The sequence below is a fragment of the Cucumis melo genome, chromosome 4, assembly GCF_025177605.1.
Source record: "Cucumis melo cultivar AY chromosome 4, USDA_Cmelo_AY_1.0, whole genome shotgun sequence".
In the NCBI taxonomy this organism is placed as follows: Eukaryota; Viridiplantae; Streptophyta; class Magnoliopsida; order Cucurbitales; family Cucurbitaceae; genus Cucumis; species Cucumis melo.
In genome coordinates, this window is record NC_066860.1 from 26,526,318 (window position 1) to 26,550,602 (window position 24,285).

General features: G+C 27.9%; 2 protein-coding genes across 2 annotated transcripts; one reads left to right on the forward strand and one right to left on the reverse strand.

Moving 5' to 3' along the window:
- Nucleotides 1–6,524: 6,524 nt before the first annotated feature.
- On the reverse strand, nucleotides 6,525–8,212 carry LOC103502830 (uncharacterized). The gene has a single exon (XM_008466940.3). The coding sequence runs from the start codon at nucleotides 7,716–7,718 to the stop codon at nucleotides 6,948–6,950; it is 771 nt and encodes a 256-aa protein (XP_008465162.1). The 5' UTR covers nucleotides 7,719–8,212; the 3' UTR covers nucleotides 6,525–6,947.
- Nucleotides 8,213–13,377: 5,165 nt separating this feature from the next.
- LOC103502831 (uncharacterized) lies at nucleotides 13,378–16,790 on the forward strand. The gene is made up of 2 exons (XM_008466941.3): nucleotides 13,378–13,889; nucleotides 16,133–16,790. Exons 1-2 carry the CDS (start codon nucleotides 13,570–13,572, stop codon nucleotides 16,593–16,595), a joined length of 783 nt encoding a protein of 260 aa, XP_008465163.1. The 5' UTR covers nucleotides 13,378–13,569; the 3' UTR covers nucleotides 16,596–16,790.
- Nucleotides 16,791–24,285: the final 7,495 nt, after the last annotated feature.

Sequence of the window (24,285 nt, forward strand, 5' to 3'; positions counted from 1 at the left end):
AAACTATAAATTGATAACGAAAATTTAGAATTTAAGTTGAAACGTATAAGTTTAGAGTCTTAGTTGATACAATCAAATTGAATAAAGAACGACTCTAATTTCTACAAAGTTTAATTATTTCAAATCACCAAATAAATCAGTTAAGAAAATTATCGAAAAATAAAAAATTTGATAAACCATTTACAAAATATAACAAAATTTCAGATTCTATCAATGATAGACATCGATAAACACTGATACGCTTATATTATTAACATTGGTAGAATCTAAAATTTTATATATGTTATAAATATTTTAATTGATTTTTCTATATTTAAAAATGTTGTTTAATAATATGCATGGATTTACGGCCAATCAATAATATGAAAGTTAATTGATAATGCCAAAATTTGTTTGGTCAAACGTAGATTTTCAAGTGCTAAATTTTCGTGAGTTTCTTCCTTTTTGGATTGGCTTAGCGCACAATGTGATCGTGATTTGTCTAATTTCTCTTTTTTGATTTTAAATGAAAGGGCAAAAAATTTTTAATTTTAAGTAGCAATAACTGAGTACCAATCAATATGAATTAATAATGTCTAATGACACATTAATTGAAGCAATATATATAGGTGTAATGATAATATTAAGTGATCCTGACAATTATTGGTACTGGCAATTATCTATAACCACTTTAATACTAACCTGAGTTTGTTGTTGATTTTTTCCTTACTTGTATTTGTTTACATTTTCGCTCTAAATTTTTTTTAAAAAAAATTTATGCATAATGTTTCAGTACATGAAAATTATTGTAATTATCTAATCAATTTCTATTAAAAAAATAATAATAATTTTGATGGACCAAAGTCAAAATTTATTAAAAGTACACGGAAGAATACAATAGCTAAAATAGTATTTAAACTTATATTTTAACGGACGTTAGGAAACTTCAAAATAAATACGAAACTGAAATATTAAAACGTACATGTACCAAAAACAATTTGTAGTTTCTCATAACCAATTGATTATTTTATTAAAAAATCATAATCATAGTCATAATAATAATAATAAAAATTTATAATATGTTAATTAAAAATTAAAAGAGTGTTAGGTAGATAAATATATGAAAGCACATAGATTTTGGTGGATGGGGGTTGAACTATAATATATATTAATTTGATTGAATTATGTGTATATGAGAACTCCAATCTAGAAGGTCAAAAGAAAAGAAAAAGATATATAATAATAATAATACCAAATTTCAAAAGGGAAAAGTAGATATAATCGAGGAGTTACAAATCATTTCCAAATTTGTTTTTGGCTTTTACAATGATGAGAAGAAGTATTGATTTGGTTGTTGTATGAGGTCAAACAACCTTTTAAATCTTATCTCTAATTATATTATATTGCAATCTGAGTTTTATCTAAATTACAACATTTCCATTGGATATACCTTACATTCATCAACTCAACCAAACTAATATACTTTTGAGTTAGCCTTTTTTCCCCTTAATTATATTTTCAAACAACAAAACCCTATGCTTACTATCCATTTTTCCAATCTCATCCAAATTTCTATTTCAATTTTAATTTACTTACACCTTCCTTTTCCAATATTATTTATTGTTCACAACTATAAGTTTGGATATTATAATTAAATTATAATGGTTTGTATTTGGTGTGTATGTTTTTTTAGTTTAGATTATTATAATATATCTTAATTTTAAAATGAGATAGTGAATGTTATAGCAAAAAAAAAAAAAAAATGATAAATGTAAAATAGTAAATTGTATAACAAATGAAAAGTTTTGAAATAATGTTGACTATAACTAATTGAGAATTAAAAATGGTATTTATGGTAGCAAAATATGGTTATTATAATCTTAAAATAATCTTTAGAAGGAAAAAAACCCAAACTAGAAAAGATTTTATTAAAATCTTAAGTCAATTGTTTCATTTTGTAACACTATATATTTTCAAAATGAATTTTAATCTGTAGTTAAAATGATTTTGATCATTTGCTATATTATTTTGATAGAAACATATTAGTGTCTGTTAATATCTATCATTAATAAAATTTAAAATTATGCTATATTTTGTAAATATTTAGTCGAATTTGTCATTTTGACAATTTTCTTAGTATTTTCCCATCTAATATAGATCTTCTATTCAAATGTATGTCTCCAACTTCCCTAATTCAAAAAACCATGCTCATACCAAAAGCTAATTATCATTCATTTGTTAAAAACAAAATTAAATCTAACAAGAATGTAAAATTTTATCTTTTTCAAAGTTTAAAAAAATTAACATAAACATTTCAAAATTATTTCAAGAAAAAAAAAAACAACTATATTAATATATATGAAAGTGAGCTTAGTTGGATAAATAATTGACATAATATTATTTTCTAAAGTTCGGTTCATTTGTCAAAGTAATAATATTATATATATTATATATATAGAAATAGAGTAATTTTGTTTTTGTATTTGTTTTTGTTTTTGACATTATTATATGTTTGAAGTTTGATATGGTAATTAAGGAATAGGTTACAAATGTAAATAGAAAGAAAAAGAAAAAGAAAAGGAATGAGTTTAGTCATTGATATATTGATATTCAAAGAAAAGAATAATGTTGACGACGCCGCACGTTAAGCATTGGAAAAACACAAAACCAACAGGAAACCTATGAAATTAAAAATGCATGGGATTTTGGTACTTCTAGAAGCTCACTTCCTTTGACTCTTACTTTGTCCCTTTCCAAATCTAAACCAAAAATAACACAAACTAAATTAAACCTCTTGTTTTACCCTTCACTAATCAAACATCCTCTTATTATATTATGCATTTTCATTCATTGATCAATCAATTCCAATGTACATCACCTTTGCTTCACCATTTTCTATAACATAATTTCTTTTATTCTTATTGATTTAACCATTTTCTAACAAACTTTTAATTTTTTTTATTGATGCATTACAATTAACATTTTTAAAATTTTGGATTTTAATTTTTTTTTTACCGATAAATTTATTGAACAAATAACATTTTTTTTTTTCATTTTGTAATTTGTTTCTATCAATATGTTACTAGTATATAACAACCAAAATTTTAGAATTTTTATCAATACAAGAATCAAGCAATTATATCCCAAAATTTTGGTTTTTTTTTCAGTACCGTTTATTTTATGTCAAATAACATTGATAACCATTATTGGAGCTAGGGTTTCTCCCACCAATTCTATGCTTATTGTCAACAATTTTTTCCTTCAATTTTGCTTCTATATTCTCGCTCTACAGATTAAAAGAATTAACCATCAATTTATTTTACTTTGTTTCGATTTTCTTTACACAAAAAAAGTAGAACAAAAAAATTTACAACAATCAAATAGCAAGAGAAACACACAACAAAAAAGATCGTAAAGAAGATTGACACAACCTCCACCAATAGAAGTAGGATCATGATCAATTGATCTTGTTAACACATAAAGGTGGCCACATCAAGTTCGAGTGTCCAAATTATAAGATTAGGGCAGGTGTAAGACTATTCAAGGGGTATAGTATATTCCCTAGTGTTATTTATTGCAATTTTATGTTAATGTATTATAAGTATATGCCCCACTAGATTTAGGTCAAATAGAAGTTTATGCCCTCACCTTATGATTTGTAATGTATAAACAATTTATTTATTAATATAAATAAAGCGTTATTTACTTTAAAGGTAGTGTTAATTTCACAAAACTATGTTTGTTCTTAAATATTTCTTTGTACAATGTAGTAGAAATAACCATTTCTCAACATACTCAACATCATGATTCACAAGTGATAAACAAAAATGAAAATTTGAATATTCACACTAAACATCTACCCATAAGAAAATAATAAATAATACATAAAACTAAAAAATTATAAACATATGGTATATTATACATGAGTGCTTATAATTAATTAGTGTACTAAAATAAAACAATACTATGAAACAAACAAATTAAGATTCAAATCAAAACTCCACAAATAATAACAAAATGTTTGTGCACTTGTTGACCCGTATATTTGGTATCAGTTAACTCATTATGCAAAACATACTTTATATTAAATTTTTTGCTATATAATTTTTGTTTTCTTCTTGCTAATTACATTGCAAGTGGAAAGAGATAAGAATGTGTGTCTTAGAAAAATACATGGAAAAAACGTAGATTTTTCTAAGTTGTTTCTAAACAATTTATATACCTAATTTCTAAAAAAAATTCTAAGGTAGTGTTCTGAGTAATCCCTTTAGGAAAAAATAAAAGTATAATGTATAGGTATTTTCTTAGTTGGTCAACTAGTAAAAAGAAAAGGAAAAAAGAAAAAAGATGTTATTGACCGTATATATATATATAGATATGTATTAAAAGTACTAACTTTTACTTTAGTCCGACAGCCTTTTCTTAAAAGTTATAACATTGTATCCATTTTTAAAAAAAAAAAGAAAAGAAAAGAAAAAAAGATGGTCAATTTAAACTTTTAGGACCAAAGAATGGGTCATCCATATTAATATATACATATTTCTGTTAACAAAATCCCTTAAATCTTAAGAACAAAGATTTCTAAAGCAAAATAAATAAATAAACGAGGGTGAATTGAACAAACATTTATTCAAAAACCCACTAAACAAAACTCTTTCCTTTTTACAGAGATTTAAAGTTTTATATGCTTTGTCCAGAAGAGTCAACATAAAGCTTTACAAGAAAAACATATACATAATATATATACATATATTGTTTCTTCTCTTGTAATGAGGCAGAAAAATAAATAATCATATGCTAATTACGGTAAGAGAGTTCATTTCTTTTAATTCAACACCTTAAAAGTTTTAGAAATAAAATATTATAAAAAAATGATAATTGTTTTAAGTGAAAAAACGATTGAAAAATACTTATTTACTAACGATAGACAGTGACATTTTAGTGTATTTAATATATATTTTAGTTTATTTTTCTATATTTAAAACATTTTTATTAACTTAAGTTTTTTAGTTCATCGATGATTTAAGATAGTATCAGAGTATGTTATCAACACATATTTTTTATCCGATCAATTTATGATTTAATACCTTAAAAGAAAAGAAAATGCTTATTTGTTTGTTTGTTTTTTTTATATGATGTATTTTTGTAATCTTTTTAAGCTTTTTGATATTGAATTCAAAGAAATGTAAGGGTCGTTATTATCATGATGTGAAAAAAAAAATGTGATATAATACTTTGACTAACAAGTAACAATGACACTAAAGAGTGTAACACAGCTAGATTAATGTAAAGAAAAAGTAGCAAATTGAAAATCTAAAAGAAAAAAAGAAAGAAAAAAAAGTAAGAAATGTACCATTTGCCCATTCACCTCTTTGAATTTTTTGGCCATTTCCATCCTTATTTTTTCTAAATTACACTTTTCTTATGTCAAAAGAATTTATTCTTACTTCACCTAATAATGTATATATCACTTGACTAACAATGTTAATAATGATAAAAGGATATAAGAATAAAATATTTGCGGTTTAGTAACTCATTCATAATTTTATCTTATGTGCTGACCTAATATTCGTAATTTGCAAATATATTTGAGTTTTTAACCAATTTACCGGTTTCTACGTCTAAATAATCACATTTTCATAAATATGTATCTGATCCAATAATTTGAGATAGGTACAACTAGTACCAATTTCTTGGCTCATATACTTCACAATCTTAAATAACTTCACGAGACTTGTATTTACAGATGAAGTTCCTACATTTATCAAAGAATTTTATCTTCTTCAATCTCCAATATGTTTTGAATAATTTTACCTATAAAACAAAACATTTTTAAATAATAAAGATATTCTAAATGAGAAGTTTTGATTCAAATAATATAAATAAATTAGAAGATTAAGTTAAGATAAATTTCAAATTGGATTGGGGCATGATCAAATTTCCATCTCAAATTAAATTCAACAAATTCAATCTATATTCCAAATCTAAACTAAACTTTGGATGATTAATTTTTGTATGTTACATTAAATTTTGAAATATTCCAAACCTTTTATCCCAAATACTTTTTTTTAAAAAAAAATGTGAAATCCAAATTCAGAACATCTAGAATTGATCTCAATTTTTTTTTTTAAAAAAAAAGTGTTATAAATGGTAGTCAAAGTTGAAAATCCAAAGCAGAACAAATAATGGTACATAAATATATTGTTCAAAACTCATAACTTAAATAACTTAAATTTCAACTTCATAATATATATATATATATATATATATATATATATATATATATATATATATATATATATATATATATATATATAGATTGGTTCTTTAAAATTTAATAATTAAAGACTTGATGACTTAAGTCAACACGTAGACTTCAAAATTATGGTAACAAATTATATAGTTTTAACTTTCTCCTAATATTGTGTAAATGTAAATTTAAAATCCAATGAGAGGGAATTCATCAACAATTGTGGTGTTTAAAAAAATCCTAAAACCCAAGAAAACACAAGAAAGTTAAAAAGAAAAAAGGTTCAGAAGAGTCAGAATTAGGACAAACATTTATTCAAACCCTCATTCACCAGATTTTGTCGTGTGCTGTAGAAAGAAAAAACATAAAGCCCCCACCTCCTCCAACTCTATAAACTCAAGAAAAAAGGAAAAAACTTTAATCACAAACTAACACCATGAACTCTCCTAAAAAACGAAATGAGATTACTGGAACAAAACTAAGGCATTCATCATCATCATCATCATCATCATCATCATCATCATCATCATATGTGCAGTGCAAGTATAAAGAAGTAATTTGGTTCTCAATTTGGTGTGTTATATATATATATATTTATATATATATATATTTTATACAAATCTCTAATAATACAATTAATTTACCCGCCCCCAAAAAGAAAACACTAAACTACATCAACAATGGGTTCCCCAGAAAATCAACGAATCGTCAAAATCAATCAACTCCTGGATTTGATTCGAATCTTGTGCTTATAAGCAAAGTGAATGGAACGAAGATGAGGAAGTGGGTAAGCCGATCGGATGGGCGTAGATTGAAATGGGATAGCTTTCTTCAACCCAAAACTGGAAACCCGTTTCTTCTGCGTCTCTTTAATGGTCTCAAGCTTCGGCTTCCATCTCCGGGTTCTAACAAGCTGTGTATAATCCTTAGCCAACTGAGGCGTAGTGCATATTTTGCCAAGAGGTAAAGAGGGAGTTTGTTGCGGTGGGAGAGGTTTAGGGTTGTTCCCCTGTTCCAGTAATTGAGAAATGAACTCATCAGAGACACGGATTCTGAGGCAGCCAGAAGGTGTGCGTTGGAGGTCAAAGGGACAGTGGCAGGCGGCGGCGTTGTTAATGAATCTATTCTTATTGTTGCTGTTGGAAGAAGAGAAGAAAGAAGCGATAGTGACAAAAGAGAGAACAGAGTGGAAGAAGGGGGTAGGGAGGAGAAAGTATTTATGGCCGAGTTGGAGGAGGTCTTGATCGGAGAGAGGAGGGATTTTCTGACCGATGTAAAAAGAATCAGATCGACAAACCGAATGCTTAGGGAATTCAAGTAAAACCTCAGAAACATAAATGGGTCGGTGGTAGATTCTAACAACACCGTCGGAAAGAATAAGTTTGATGTTGGTGTTATCGGAGGCTGGATCTGGGGGAAGAGCATTCTTCATCAAATGAAAACAAGACCAAGAAACCATATTCTGAACGCTTAGAACCTTGATCCCCATGTTTGTTTGTTTGTTTTTTTTTTTTTTTGATGAGGAGTTTGAAAATGGGAGAAATGTATTTGAAAGAAGAAGAAGAAGAAGGAGAAGAAGGAGATATGATGTGATATGATAATAAGGGGTCCGTCAGAGAAGGGGATTTATGGCTAAATTAAACATAATAAAAGGGGAATGAGAAGAAAGAGGCGTGAGACCCGGGTAAAACTTTTTTCCTTTTTTCCTTTTTATTTATTTTCTCTTTCTTTTGAACGTTAAATGGAGAAAGTAACAGTAGTTGGGATTTGTTCTTTAGCTGTTAAAGAAATAAAAAAAAAAAAAAAAAAAAAAGGGGGGGGGGGGGGGGGGGGGGGGAGGGAAGAGTTTGACTGGGTGTTTGACTGAGACTTGTTGTAATGGTATTGGTATTGGTATTGGTATTATGATCTGTAGTACACCAAATGCGGCCGCGTCCATATGTATAGACCAATTTTGAATGTAACGTAGCGCCCACTTTTCCCCCCTATCTTTATTTATTTATTACTTCCCTACGCTTCTCTATTTCCTCTCTTCACTTCCTCAAGAACAGCCTCACCTTTGCTACCTTTTTTTTTTTTTTTTTTATAATATATAATAATAACATACCATTAATTAGTTTTATAATCCTCATGTTTTTCTTTCTTTCTCTCATTTTTATTTTTCAAAAAAATACATGAGGTTATAAGTGGAGTTACACGCCCACACAAGCACACACACGTGTAGAGAAGTAAAAAGAGGTCAAAAATGGCGTCGAAGAAAGAAAAGTTGGAGGGGAGAGAGAGAGAGTGGAAGTGAAGAAGAGAAGAGGAGAGATTTGATTGGTGGAAGAGGGGAAGGGATTGTAGGGTTTTCTTGAACATCTATCTGTAGAGATGGGGGAAGACTGACATGGTCTTTTGGGGTTGGCATCCACTCCATCTTTTTCTTCTTCTCTTCTAATCCAAATCCAATGCTTTTGACCTATACACACATCTATTTCCTCTCTCTCATTTCAACCACTTTTTACTACTTTCCATTGTTGTTATTACCCCCACATACCACATTCAAAAATACGGTGGTAATTCCATTTTTCTTTTCATTTTAATTCCTTACTTGCGTCATAATTGTCTCTTTTAACTATGAGTTGTTCTGATCTTTCTATGTCTTCTTCATCCTTTCTAAATAAAATTTTCTTTTTTTCTTTTTTAATTTATATTGCCATATTTATCTACTTAATTTATTAAAAAAAAATTCAATTATCTATGTAACTTAAATCACACACATACCTTGCATAACTTTGAGATCTTTACACATATAAATTAATTAATGTTGCATTGTTTATCATGTTAAAACAAATATATAATGTGGATGAATATTCTCTTTCTATACGATAGATAGACACTCACATTAGTGTGAGAGTTATATTTGGCAAACTTGCTCTCTCAAAACAATTATTTTAAATGTATCTAATAAGTTTGTACACATTGTGAGCAACATTTTTTCTCCCCCAAATCTTTGATCTTCTTATTCTTTTTACTGCCTAATTGCCTTAAAAATTTAAAATTCTCTTCCCCATTACAATAAAATCAATGTTAATAACCATTAGAAGATGAGAGTGAAAGATGAACCTAAATAATTTATCAATATTTTGTTGAAGTTAGTTAAACTATGTCTAATTAAAAATTAAGTCATTCATTCTCTCCTTAAATCGTAGGACATGACGTGAAACTAATCCCAAGATACTATCAATTTATACTTTACGTCTAATATACAATGTTTCATGCTTCTTCTTCTAGAGTTATTTGCATATTTGTGAGAGAAACACATTCTTGGCCAAGTTTGGTTTTATTAGGTAGGTGTAGTTTTCAACCTCTCAGTCTAACTTGGCCAAACTAAATATGAAACTCTCTCTATTCTTTTATCTAATCTTATCGACTCTTCTTCAACAAAAATCATGCCCCTGCATTAGTAATTTTAAAGTGATTGTGATAAGGGGTGGTAAATGAGTCAAATACATTTAGTTTACACTAAATCATAAAATGTTAACTGTATAGCAATCTAATTTTGTCGCATCTTATTTAAAATTAATTCAATTGTTAGATTAATTTTTGTCTTAATTTTGTGATTAACCACCTTTCTCTTTAAAAAATGATATTTACCTACTTTTAAAACTTTGTTGATAGTTTGGATAGAATAACTAAATCAATTAGTCAGACTAACTATGCTATGTGGATAACTGCTAAAAGTGCTAACTTTTTTTAAATGAGTTTTGGTTGGTTTCAAAGATCCAACCATTTAAAATTTTTAGAAGCTTTTTTTTTTTTTTTGTGCTATAAATAATCTCTTCTTCATCATCCATTGAAGGACACAACACAAAATAATTAAAAAAAAAAAGTCACACAAAGAAAACCTAGATTTTTACAACATTCACATCCCCTCTTTTTCATCCAAACCTCCTGACCTCTATTGCCATTACTTCTCTTAGCTTTCATCTCATCTTTGAAGAAACAAAACAAAAGATCTATACAAGATCTATTTTATTTTCTCTTTTAACAAACTCCAAAATCTTCATAATCTTTCTCTAAAAATCTCTCTACAATTCCAAAAATTCAACACACAATAAAAACTCTAACTTAGTTGGAAGTGTATAGAAGAGTTTTTGTCTTGATAATTCACACTTCAAACACAACAAGAATTTAGTATTTTGGGTTTCGATGTATTTTCTTATTTTGTAGTTATTGTTATTGTTATTTTCTTATTTTCCTTTATTTTTCATTCATTTTCTTGTTGTCCCGTGAGTCTAAGAGTCTTTTAAAAAATATAAAAAAGCGGCAAAGTATTTACATTGTCCAGAACAATTCCGAAAATGGAAAAAGTCCAAAGGCCCACCGTGTAAAATACCAAAAATGCCCCTTCAACAATAGGCCTAATATATTTGGTAAAGCGATTTGGTACACGATCGTTTAGATTTTGCTATCCAAATCTGAATTTTCTTTTTCAAAATACGATCGTTTAGATTTGGCTAGATCATTTAGATTTGGGGTTCTAAATCTAAAAAAAATATTCAAAATTTGTTGCACGTTTAGATTTGTGATAAACTATTTTTTTTTTTCAAAATTTGGTATAAACTATTTTTTTCAATATTCTTTATACACACTCTTTTAGTTTTTTGGTTACTCTAATTTAATTTAAATGTCTAACCAATTTTTTAAAGATTCTTTTTACAGAATTACGGAAGAAATGCATATAAGTACAGAAAATGATGGAATGACAAATCTGAAATATTTAAAAAATGACTAAATTCTTTCACATCTTATTGTTTATTTATTTATTTATATTATTATTTCTTTTTTATTAATTTTTATTCTTAAGATATTTATATTTAATTTCTTTTATAATTCACATTTTTTATTTAACTCTGTTTCTTTTGTCCTTCACATTTTCATATGATATTTAATATTACATTTTATTTCCATTTCTGTTTATTGTTATTTATCATATTCTCCTTTCTAATAATTATTTCTACATTTAGTAAATTTATTTGTTTACGTACATATTCATATCTTATTTATCTTTTCTTACTCATTCTTTCTCTTACTTTCTTCTTTCTTTTTCTAGCGATTTTATTTTCTATTTTAATTTTCATAAATATAACAAACTACTAAAATATTTATGTTCTGTGTAACAAAATCCACAAAGTTAATCATACTTTGAATATTTTATGTTTGTCTTTCCATCTTCTTTTTGCTGTGATTTCTTTTTATCATCTTTCTTCTTTTTCTATTTTTTTTCCACTGCGATTTCTTTCCATTGTCTTTCTTCTTTTCTTTTCTTTTCTTTCACTACAATTTCTTTTCATCGTCTTTTTTCTTTTCTTTTTTTTTTTCGCTACGATTTCTTCCCATCGTCTTTCTTCTTTTCCTCTCTTTTTTTCGTTGCAATTTCTTTATGTAGTCTTTTTTCTTTTCCTTTTCTTTTTTTATGTCGTTTAAATTTGGGTAACCAAATCTAAACGATTGTGTACAAAAAATAGTCAAATATAAAATATTGTATATAAAGAATATTGAAAAAAAAAACGTTTAAAATAACGATCATGTAGATACATCTAAACAATCGTGTACAAAAGAATTAAAAAAATCGATCATGCCAAATAATCTTGAAAAAATAAATGATCGTGTAAAAAAATCTAAACAATCATGTACTAAATCTTGAAAAAAATCATTCAGCCAAATCTACCCAATTTTGAAAAAAAAATCAGTTTGGATTTGGCTACCTAAATCTAAACAATCAAATCTAAACGATCATGTAACTAAATTAGAATTGAAAAAATAAATCATTTAAATTTGGATAATCAAATCCAAACGATCATGTACCAAATATATTATGTACAAGATATTTTTGATACTTTCTATTGTGTATCTGTGGATTTTTTCCGTTTTCGAAATTATTTTATACAGTGTAAATATTTTTCCGCTTTGTTATATTTTTTAAAAGACCCCTTTATTTTTAGCTTTATTTTTCCGCTTTGTATATATTTTTATCTACTTTATGGTTCATTTAATATATTATTACTGATAGTTGTTTAATTTCTTTTTAAAAAAGCATCTAACAATGAAATTTAGGAAATTTGGAAATCCGATTTTCTAGAATTCTTAAGATGAGAAGTCGATGCTTTGGAAATTCGAGATTGATCTCCAATAATTTTCTCTAAAATGCTCATGTGTTTTTTTTAATGTTTATTAATCTATCATTATGCTTCTTTAAATGATATAGATTGTATATATTTATGTTCGATTTGATATTTATTTACTTGTTGAATTTCTTTTAAGACACATCGAAAGTTTTTTAAGTTATATTCTTTGTAATTCTTTTTTTTTTTCGAGCATATTATTTTTATAAAATTATCGATAACGGAATCTAGAAAATTTGAAAGTTCAATTTTTAGAATTATTGAGCTGAGGAAATCGATTATTTGGAGTTTGAGATCAGTCTCTAATATGTTTTTATTAAAATTTCAATACGTAGTTATTTTATGTTTAAATTAATTTGTTAAGTTGCTTCTTTACTTGTGCATTTTTACTTATCTAAGTTTCCTATTAAGTTTCATTTTGTTTTCGATTTAAAATTTATAAATATTTCTAATTAAAAGTTTCAATGTTTTAAAATTTTTCGAATATAAAATTATCTGATATTTAAAATCTTTTCCAAATTCTTTTTTTTAAAATCATTTTATATTTTTTAAAAATTCAAAAATTAATCTCGATAGATTTCCTAATCAATATTTTATTATAACAAATTAACTTATTTTGAGAACATCGATAACTCCGCGTTAGTCTTGAACCTTATCATTCATTAAAAAACACTTTTATCCTTTCAAATATGGTTACATGATTCTTGATTGTACATAAATATCTCAACATAATTTTAGAGTAGAAAATTGTAAAAAAAAGAAAGAAAGAAAGAAAGAAAGAAAGAAAAAAAGAGAGAAAGAAAGAAATAAAGAAAAAATATTAGAACCAAAAACATGGTAGGAATGAGTTAAATAAAAGTTGAAAGCAGCAGAGAGTGTTGTAAGAGTTGATTTCAAATACATTTGTGAAATGTAAAGGCAATTGAAATAATAAAAGCTAAGTCGTGTGAGAATGGAAGTTAAGAGTAACTTGAAGTTGAAGAGTTTGAAATAGTCCGCTCCACCATTTAGGGGTTTGTTGGCCCACAAACCAACATGTGTGTGGGTCCCGCATCCGCATTCTTCACATTGCATATTCTCTCCTTTCCAAACTAATCAATTCTTGTTTAAACGGTCGGTGGTAGTCTCGGCGCCGGACGCTTTCAACCGCAATCCAATCCTGAGTTCTTGATGGCACCTGCTTGGGGACGGTGGTCCAAATTAGCCGCTTTAGTGGCGGCGGTGGCCATTCTGAGAGAGCTAGGGAAGAGATACGGATGGGAATTTGATAGAGAAGCGGCTCTCAAGGTGTTCACCCAATGGTCTGATCGATTGGGTGTATGGGCCATGCCTGCCTATGTCGGCATCCATACCTTCACACTTGCTCTCTGTTTGCCTTATGCCGTCTTCTTCGAAGCCACTGCTTCTTTGCTTTTCGGTTTCTTCCCTGCCGTGATTTGCGTTTTCTCTGCCAAGGTCCTTGGGGCTTCCCTCTCCTTCTGGATCGGCAGGTTTGATCTCGAATTTATTCTTGTCGTGTGATTTTTTTTTTTTTTTTTTTTTTTTTTTTTTTTTTTTAAATTTCATTCTGAGCTTTATGCGAGGCTCATAATGTTTTATTTTCTTGCTTTAGTTTAAGATATGTTTGTTAATTGGCCAGTTTTGTTGTTTACATTTTGGGGATTTTAATTCTATGTTGGGTTCGTTGAAATGGATTGTTTCGCCCTGATGCTGTACTTTGAAGGCTGGCTGAATTACGTCCTTAGTTTGCGTAGATGCGTGAAATAATTGAAGTTTTGTTGAATTTCTTCTGTTGGATATTGTTGATAGAACTGCCATTGCTTACTATGTGTTGTACCCTTTTTGAAGATATTTGGGTATAGTCTTTAGTGTATACTGTATAATGAAGGCAGAGATAGTGTATACTGTCAGTAAATAGTTTTCATATGTTTGCGAACGGAAACAGAAACTATTCATTAGTACAGTTTTTATGAGAATTGTCGACTTTATCAACCAAGCCAAGTAACATAAGGAGAGATGAGAAATCCCCTGTAACCCCAATTGGCATTGACCATCAAGACGTTGGAGTTGGAAAGTTCTTTGGAGAAAGTGCACCAATTAGAGGAAAAGAATAGAATATAACTAGGTCCGTCAATCTTGGCAAATATCTTATCTTTAAACACCTTTGGTTATCTCTTTTGAAACGGCTACATTCAAGGTTACAGATATTAGCATTGAGTACCAAAGAATCTTTTCTTGGCCTCTAAAGGGATGGAGATGGATGAAGAAGTTGAACTAGAGCTATCGCTTTATTTTAGGGATGTACTAACAGAGGTTAGATTAATTAAACGACTTTCCCCATCTTCTGCGGGAAAGGAGCCATGAAATTATAGGTGATCTTGGATCAACCCTTGGCTAAGACGGAAAACAGCCACTGTGAAAGAGACTTGGAATGTTGATTGCAATTTTTGGGATCATAACCTTGTGAGGAATTTCAAAGACGGGGAGGCTATCTAATGAGCTGATCTTAGCATGGTCTTAGCACCGATCACCCTCTTTCAGCTGGCTGATGCCTGGAAATGGCCTCTCAATTCTAGGTAGACATGTGTCTTCTAAATCTCTCATAGCTGATATGGGTTATAAAACCAATATTTTTTAGACATCTTTGGTTATAGAATCAATATTGGTTATATGAATTTGGAAGAAAATACCAAAGAAGATCAAGTGTTTTCTCTGGGAATTGGCTCACAAGGCCATAAACAACAAAATTCTCTTTAAGGGACCGTTATGCCCTCTAAGTGGAGTTAATAATTCTGAAGTTAATATGTTTGAATTGGGAAGTTTGTGTTTGGCCATTAGAGTTGTAAGATGGAGTTTCTCAATTTATGTGAAAAGTAAAGAAGGGGAGATGGAATTACTCAATAAATGTGCATCCCTACTAAACATTTAGCTTATTGTAATTCTATGGATTGTATATCCTTTTAGGGAATTTACTCATCAATTAAATCATTTCTTATAAAAAAAATGAAATAATAGGTGATTCTAGTCATCTTTGCAAGAGGTGCACAAACTTGTGCACTTCGTCTTTTTGGGCAACATTTTCTGCAATCTGTTTTGTACTTTTTATGCGTGTTCAACCGTTCTTGGAATTTTAGATTTTAAAATAAACTTGTCCTACCAGCTCCTAAGGATTTGTTTCATTAAAAAGAATCCTAAAAACCCAAATTTATAGGTAGAGTTTCCATTAATCTTTAAAAAAACATTAAACTCCCTCTATTGTTGAGCTTTCTGTGGCCACATCCTCGAATGGATGCAAGTGAGCAGTGGCTTCTTTACCTGCAAACTGGTGTTCGCCTTGATGGAAAGAAGGCACGCCTTAACTTTAGCACAAAACAATAGTGGTTGCATGACCCTTCATTTCTTTAGCTACCATCTTCATCAATAAGCGGAAGAAACTGTTTACAACTGATAAAATGTAATTCCCAATGAAATTTTATGCTGTGATGGGACAAACCGTCGTATCAAAGTGAAGTTTGACAAGTAAATTGCTTTACGTTTTTAACTTTATTTGTAAATTGTTCCTCATCTAGAAAAATGTCATCTTTCTGATACGGTCAACATGTTAATCTTTTGTGGTGGGGGGTTATTGGGTTGTTTAATATTCTCTTGAATTGTTTGAAGAGTCTCATTGTTGGTTCTAATGAATTTCTATTCTCCATCTCTCAACCTCAATTCATGTTCATCGTTTGTTCAGGTTACTTTTTACGAATTCAAGTTCAGCCATGGAGTGGGCACAGAGGAATAAATATTTCCACCTTCTTTCTAGAGGAGTAGAGCAAGATGGTTGGAAATTTGTCCTTCTTGCTCGCTTTTCACCGATTCCCTCATATGTTATAAATTATGCTCTTGCTGCAACCAAAGTCGGGTTCTTTCTTGATTTTCTACTGCCAACTGTAATTGGATGCATGCCGATGATACTTCAGAACACGTCGATTGGCAGTCTTGCTGGTGCTGCAGTTGCTTCAGCGTCGGGATCTCATAAATCTCAGATATGGTCATACATTTTCCCTGTACTTGGTATCGGATCAAGCATTCTAATTTCCTGGAGGATTAAAAAGTACTCTAGTGGACTCAAAATGACGGGAAGTTCTTCCAGTGATGAAGGGAATGACAATGTTGACCCATCCAAAACCAAGGAGTTTAAGAAAACTCAATAATCTTTAGCGACATTCAGATAAGTTTAAACTTTTAGAAAATATACTTTCATTCATGCTTTGAATGCCCTGGACAAATGTCCATGACATCCGAAGTTTTTCTGTTCTTCCTCAAGAAATTATTAGATTTATGGAATATTCTCCTCATGATTAACCCAAGCCTATAACATATTAAAGACTATAACATTTGAATCTTAATCACGAACTAAGAGACAGCTACTCAAATGGGCATATGCAAGGAGATGGGCTCTAATACATTACTTACATGGTGCAAAACACTGGGAGTGGAGTCTATGCATGAAGATTTTCTATAGAGCATTTTTGACGAATTATTTGTAGCATTCTTAGATGTGGTTTTTTGAACATTGTCGATGAAGACTGAATTTTGAGGTTAGGCCAGTTTGAGTAACTCGTTTAATGTTTTTCAGCTTCAGGGTTGAAAGAAGGTGAAGGTTTTGTTATTGGGGAAGTTGCAAGAGTATATATATATATATAAATATCTTAAATTTAGAAATCTAGTAATGATTTTTCAATAATTACAAATATTGCAAAATAATAACAATAACAATAAGAGAAAAAACAATAATAATAATAATAAAAATAACATTAGAGTCGACTTTTGTTTCTTATTATTTCAAAAAAAAGTTTCAAAGTCAATTTTGTGAACATATCGGTCAAATGATATACATTGTCCCAAATGTATCAATGAACCAATATTTAGTATATAGTTTATACCATTGATTTACTGAATTTATCATTCATATATCATAAGTTATTAGCCCACAGGCCTTCATATTCATATATCATAGTTATTTGTGGATTTTGATTGATATATCAAATATAAAGTAGATCTTTTATGCAAGCCTAAATAAATAGACTCAATTATACAATTACACAAAATTTGTACAATATTATGCGATGTATAATTACATTTTCTGATATATTACCAGTATGTACTGAAGGTCTAATGGAGGATCAAATTTTAAATGGATATTTAAAATGGAAATTAATAAATAACAAAAACAAAGTAAAAAATAAAAAAGATTTTGAAATAAGAACGAGAAGATTAAATTGGTTCAAAATTTAAGCAAAAAGGCAGGAAGGGAAATGAAGAACGTTTATGAATTACATGATGTACAAGAAATGTGAAATTCTGTGTGTGTTTTTATAATTAATACAACAAATTTAGTATTCATGTATTGTATTTAATATTCAGCTTGAGCAGTTGTTATCTCTTGTGGATTTAATTTGAATATTTATTTATTAAGAACAGTTGTAGAGAGGGAAACTGGAGGGGAAAAATGAAAAATAGCAAAAACCAACCAAAATAAAAAGTCTGATTTGAGTCTTATTTCTATTTTTAGATATTAATATTTTATTTTTTTTCTATTTTTTTTTGGAGCAATTAGATACTGTATTTTGGTTAATCAAATATTTATCTTCCTTGTAAAATTTAGATAGATTTTAAAATCCGAAGAACCGACCTTAAAACACAAATTCTAAATAGATTTGAGAGGTTTTACGTCAAATAACAAATACAAAGCATTCCAACAGCTTTGGGATCTAGTGATTGATTTATCAAACCAATCTAAAAATAATTAATGAGTGGTAACTTCAAATTAATAACAATATATTACTAACAACAATGCATTACTAATATTACGATTTTTGAATACATGAGAGCAATAAATATGAATCAAAGGATGATAGACATCTTCATTGGTAAAGGTAAAAACATCTTTCCACAACCAAAAGAGAAAGAAAAAAAAAGTTAAATCATTAATAGACATAAAAAGTAATTTGTACCAAACAGGTAGAAATTATTGTTTTTGACATTGAAAATAGTCTATAGGTAAGAAGACCTTATCAGTGATTGATAGATTTTATATATAAATAAACTCATTAACTATAACAATAAACATAAATTAGAATGGTTGATAAAGGGTAGATATATCTATGATTACAAATAGAGAAATTAAAATACTATTACGAGTGAATTGTTTGAAAATTCTCATAAAGCAACCAAACAAAAAAAGAAAGAAAGAAAAATGGAAATGAAGATCTATACATTGAGAAGGTTACCAATGTTGACTTTGTAAAATAATTTGGCCCACACCTACCCCCAAAATCCAAATGAATATACCCTTTTCTTTTCTATATACCCTAAACCCCTACCCTTCTCTTTTTTTGTTTAATCTTTTTGACTTTTAGGACTCTTCTAATTTCTCCATTTCATTTTGTTGTCATTCCACATTGAGAATACACCAATGTTTCTTCATTAAATAATTTCAATTTTTGAATGTGTATGCATCTCCTTTTTTTTTTTTTTTTTTTTTTTTTTTTTTTTTTTAATTTATAGAAATTAAATTTGGTTACTTGAGATCCATCATCATCTACCCTTTTTCCCAATATGTTCAATTTACAATTATATACAACTCTTTTCAATTTCATTTTATTTTTAGCTTAGTTGTTCTAGAGTTTCTAGAATTTGGCCTACTCCCTATTTTGAAATTCTTTTTGGCATTTTTTATTCATAGATGGGTGGTTATATTATAGTTGGTTTCAAATTCAAATATGTTTCCAATACTTTCAATTTTTAAATTCACCAACAAATGTTCTTTGAAAAAAATTCTACCAACAATCTTTGATTTTATTAGAAATTTTTAACAAAAACTTGTGTTGTTTTGTGGGTCCTTTTTGTAATACAAAAAAAGCTAAGGTAAAAACTATACTAGAATTGAAACTTAATTACTAATGTTAATGTAAAATTGAAATTCTAACACAAATGTTTTTCTAGAAAGATAGAAAAAAGAAAGAAAGAAAGAAAGAAAATCTATGAAACAATGTTAGTGTTCATTTTGTATGATATAACATAAATTATTGGTTTATTTTTTATTTATTTAAGTTATAGAAAAGGAAATTGTTTTAAATACTAAAATTCCTAAAAATATCTACAAATAATATAGTAAAGGATCTTTGTGTTTCATCCATAGATCTTTATCTATCTATGTCATGGTAGATACTTATTATAGTTTTACTGCGATCTACCACGGTCTATTATATACATACCATATCTTACTATATTTATAAATATTTTGATTCATTGACTCTAATATAAATTGGTTATCGGTAAATTCTTGTCATTGTAACCGGAGATGTGTAATTATATCAACATTTTGAAATATTTTTATGTGAGATCTGCGTAGACAATCAGTCTCTTTGAAGATCTTTTAAGGATGCAGCATTAGGTGTAGTTGCTTAAATATTTTTCTTACAAGGAAGATACCTTTTGCTAAATAATTAATTTTAGAAACAACCTGATCTAAATACAATTGGATTTTGGTCATATGCCTTTGGTTTCAAATCATTTCAATTTGAATCATCTTAGCTAAGGTTGAGGAGATTTCTTTTATGATTGCCATAAATTTTCACATAATCAAAATTTTTCTTCTTTAATTGATAAAGTTGAACACAAATATTTGTCCTCTCGTGCTAATTGGGGAAGGGAATTATGGTAGAAAAAGGCATCAACGTTAGTTGAAATTCATTGACTTTGAAAAATTAGGATTTAGGTGTAAATAAACAACTTTGGCTTTCACTCTCCGGCCTATGTATTTTGACAATTCAAATTCAATTTTGTATCTTTCTCATTCTTTGCCTTCACAACTATTATATTCCAACTACTTTTCTTTTTTACGTTTTCTTCCCAGACATAAACAAGGATTATTATATATTCTCTTTTTTTATATTAACAAAATTAAAATCTAAAGATATTAGATGTCATGTCAGTGTCTTTGAGAGAGGAAGTTGAAACTGATCGATCATCTCTATAAACTGAATGGTAAATGTGATATTAAAGAGTTTGATAGTCATTACCATAAACTGGAATCAGAATTTTCTAAAACACAGTTTGATATCCAACTTAACTTCAATATGAAGTAGTAATAATCATAATATTATTAAAATACTTAAGAACGTTATCATTATAATTAAAGTTTGGATGAAGATTGGATTTTGAAGAATTTTTTAATAATGAAAAAAGAAAGATGAAGGATAAGAATTCAATAATAATAATAATAATAATAATAATAAAAGTTGATGAACAAAAGTAAGAGGATGAAAGGAGTGGGACAGGGTTTTGGCCAATATTACAAAATTCATCCAAAGTGCGTGTAGCCCTAACTTTTCTATATATATATATATATATATATATATATATATTAAAATTGTTTATGTGATCCTGTAAGTGAAGATGGAGATCATGCATCAATGTAATGAATTAATGGTCATCTGATTGATTGGGTATTATTTGCCCCCACCTAAACCTATTTGATACTTTATGCCTCTCTCTCTCTCTCTCTCTCTCTCTCTCTCTCTCTCTCTCTCTCTCTCTCTCTCTCTCTCTCTCTCTCTCTCTCTCTCTCTCTCTCTCTCATATTGCTATATGCATTATATCTCACACTCATCCCTACTCTTCATTATATTTTTGGTCTTTTTCTTTTCCTTTTGTCATTGTAATTGGGATATGTTTACAATCTTTTTTAACGAGGAGGTTATGTTATCACATCACCATCACTCATAGGATATATGAATTATTAATTTTGTTAATAAAAATTGTCATAGAAGAGTACTGACGTTTCTACCACTATCTTAATTAACTTCTCTATTTCCTAATTACACACTCTTTTAGTCCTTTACTTCAAGGTTTATGATTTTTCTGTGAAAGTAAGATTAGAAACTTATCTTTGGATTATTTGATGATCTCCTATATATATCCTCAAGTTATTGTGTGCTCGAAGATATCTTTTTATCTATCTTCTTTTTATATATATGTTTCTTAATTTGAAAAAAAAATAATAATTACTATTAAGAATTAATATAAGAAGGATATAATTACACATACAAAGAGAAAAGGGTTGCTAAAAGAATGAGATTGGACTTTGAAGCTCATGCTAAAAACATATCTAGATTATTAAACATTTTATAAAAAGCATGAATTTGAAAGATTTTTAATTTTAAAAACCAAGGAGACTCTTATTCTTTATAAAATGAGGTAAACTATTCTTCTATTTGTCAATTTGTTTTGAGATAGAATCTTGTATTATCAAATATGACATCATAACTTATAAAGCTCACAAGAGTATTCGATTCAATAAAAAAAATTGAAATCCAATCAAGATCAATAATTAAAAAAAAAAAAACGTCATCTTGAAAAAACATGTTAGAGATGTTAAAAACTCCACGTTGGAAAATTAAGAGACCTCATACTCCTTAAAGAGGTGAATTACTCATCTCATTGTCAATTAATTTTGAGATTGAACTTTATATTATCAAATAATTATTTGGACTAAGGATTTCAAAGTGGTCTTTACGCAAATAAAAATAAAAAAAAAATTCAAGTTTAGATTAACCTAACTTATAATTTTTAATTTATTCTAAACTTTTTGCAATTAAATTTATAAACAAAGTGGATTATCATCTTTACTTACTTTATTTATATATTTATACACACAAATTGATTATTAAAAAAAATTGAGCTACTTTCAAACCTGAAAAAAAAAACTAAAATATTTACGAAATAGAGTAAAATATCATAATCAATCTACAAATCTACTAATAGTAAGAGAACCATTCATAACGTTTAAAAATATAAGAACTAAAGATTAAATATAAAAACTAGAATAATATTTTAACCAAAATTTTAGATTTAAGTGTTTGTATAAAAAGGCCAAGAGAGGAAGACAGTAGGATGAAATTGATGAGCATGACAGAATTGAAAGTCATGTTAAAGCCTAAGCAAGTGTATTTCTAAAACACTTTAAATAACTATTTATTATTATTATTATTATTATTATTATTATTATTATTATTATTATTATTATTATTATTATTATTATTATTATTATACAACAAACAAATTAAATGTGCCTAAATCCCTTCCTATTTTTATAATTATTTTCAGTGTTAATTAAGCACTTAATTATGTAATAAAATAATTTGAAAGTATTTTTTTAATCAAAACTATTTTTAATTAAGTAACCCAAGATTTGAATCTGAAGTGTTTTAATTAATTTAGTCATTTGCGAATAATAATAATAATAATAATGAAAGAAAAGAAAAAATCGTTTAGTCACGTGACTCTAATTTGAATATAATAACAACATTATTTGTCTTTTAAATACAACCAAAATATAGGAATACGAAAGAGGGAAACTTCAATCTTAAAAACCCTAGACTTTGCACCTTTTTTATTCAATCATGTGTCACTAAATTGATTTCCCCCATGCCAAAAAATTTCCCCTCATTCCTTTGACCCTACTTTTTTTTTTTTTTTTTCACTTTCCTACGAAAGTAGATGACTAATAAATTTATAAATATAACAAAATTTCATTTAGATAGACAATATCTATAGTTAAAGCGAATAGATGTTCTACCTACTAAGAAGTAAAGCTTTATTAAATTTCTAAATAAATTATGTTGTTGGACTAAATTTTAAAATATTTTTAAATAATAAATATTTGATAATTAATTTTTTTTAAAAAAAAACGATTGAAAATAGGTATAAGATATAAGAAAATTGATATGGGAAAGAGGGATAAGTCATAAATATTTTGACCTTGAAAATGTGTTATTTATTTGTTTTTAATTGCAATATATAATATTATAGTTAAAGAGATGAAGGGCTAAGCATATTGGGGAGTCATTGCATTCCCATGTGCTCTCACACTGCTTTTATCCGACATAATTTCAAAAATATTATTAATCATGTTTGGGTTTATCTTAATTAATTACCCTTCAATATTGTATTTATCACTCTCTTTGACAATTATTCCAAATATACTAACATCAATAACTTTTAGCCAAAAGTTAACATAACACTCAACACAGTTTGTGCCATCAAAATTTGAATTTGAAAATTCCATTTTCTTTCATCCTACATATTATAATAATCAATAACTTAATTCAATTAGTTTATTGTGTGTTTAGAGATGGTGTGTCATAGATGACAACACTTTAATGAGTTTGTTTAACTTGAGTTACTTCTTCTGTTTTCTTAATGCAACATTATAAGTCTATTGCCGGTCATCAACAACCATATAATTTCAAATACTATACACATAATCTTATACGTTGAGGATTATATATTTTTTCTCTCCCTTGAAGCATGCATGTATAGATGTATATTCTATAACAATAAATAAACTTATCTCTATCTTAATCATCTTTTTAAAATATTAAAGTTGTTAGAATTTCTTATAACTAAATGTTATTTGGGTGAAATTGGTCTACACTAAAACCTAGTTGCACCTATTAATTATTACAATTTATAAATTTAAAAATAAAAATAAAAACAAAAACATGATAGACGACCTAGCTAGGTGGAATGTCTCAATAGTTATTTACTTATCATATTTGGTGGGAGGATAATATGTGTATTGTTGCATTTTGCATCCTACTTAGGTTATTAGTCAACATTTTCGATTTGAAGTGTTTCTAGCATATTAGAGCTTCTCTTGTGGAGTCTCAAACGATTTTTTTATGGGACCTTTCGTCTTGAGTCGTGTATGTTTTATTTTTTCTATTTAGTTGACTTTTATATTTGTTTCATTATCTTGTTTTTGTGACGTTTTTGTTTGTGTATTGACCTCAAAATGTGAGATCTCAAAAATAAAATAAAATAAAATAATAATAA

Coding starts and splice junctions, on each gene's coding strand:
- LOC103502830 (XM_008466940.3), bottom strand. CDS start 7,718: ATGGGGATCAAGGTTCTAAGCGTTCAGAATATGGTTTCTTGGTCTTGT.
- LOC103502831 (XM_008466941.3), top strand. CDS start 13,570: ATGGCACCTGCTTGGGGACGGTGGTCCAAATTAGCCGCTTTAGTGGCG. Junction 13,890..16,132: donor CTCTCCTTCTGGATCGGCAG/GTTTGATCTCGA, acceptor TCGTTTGTTCAG/GTTACTTTTTACGAATTCAA.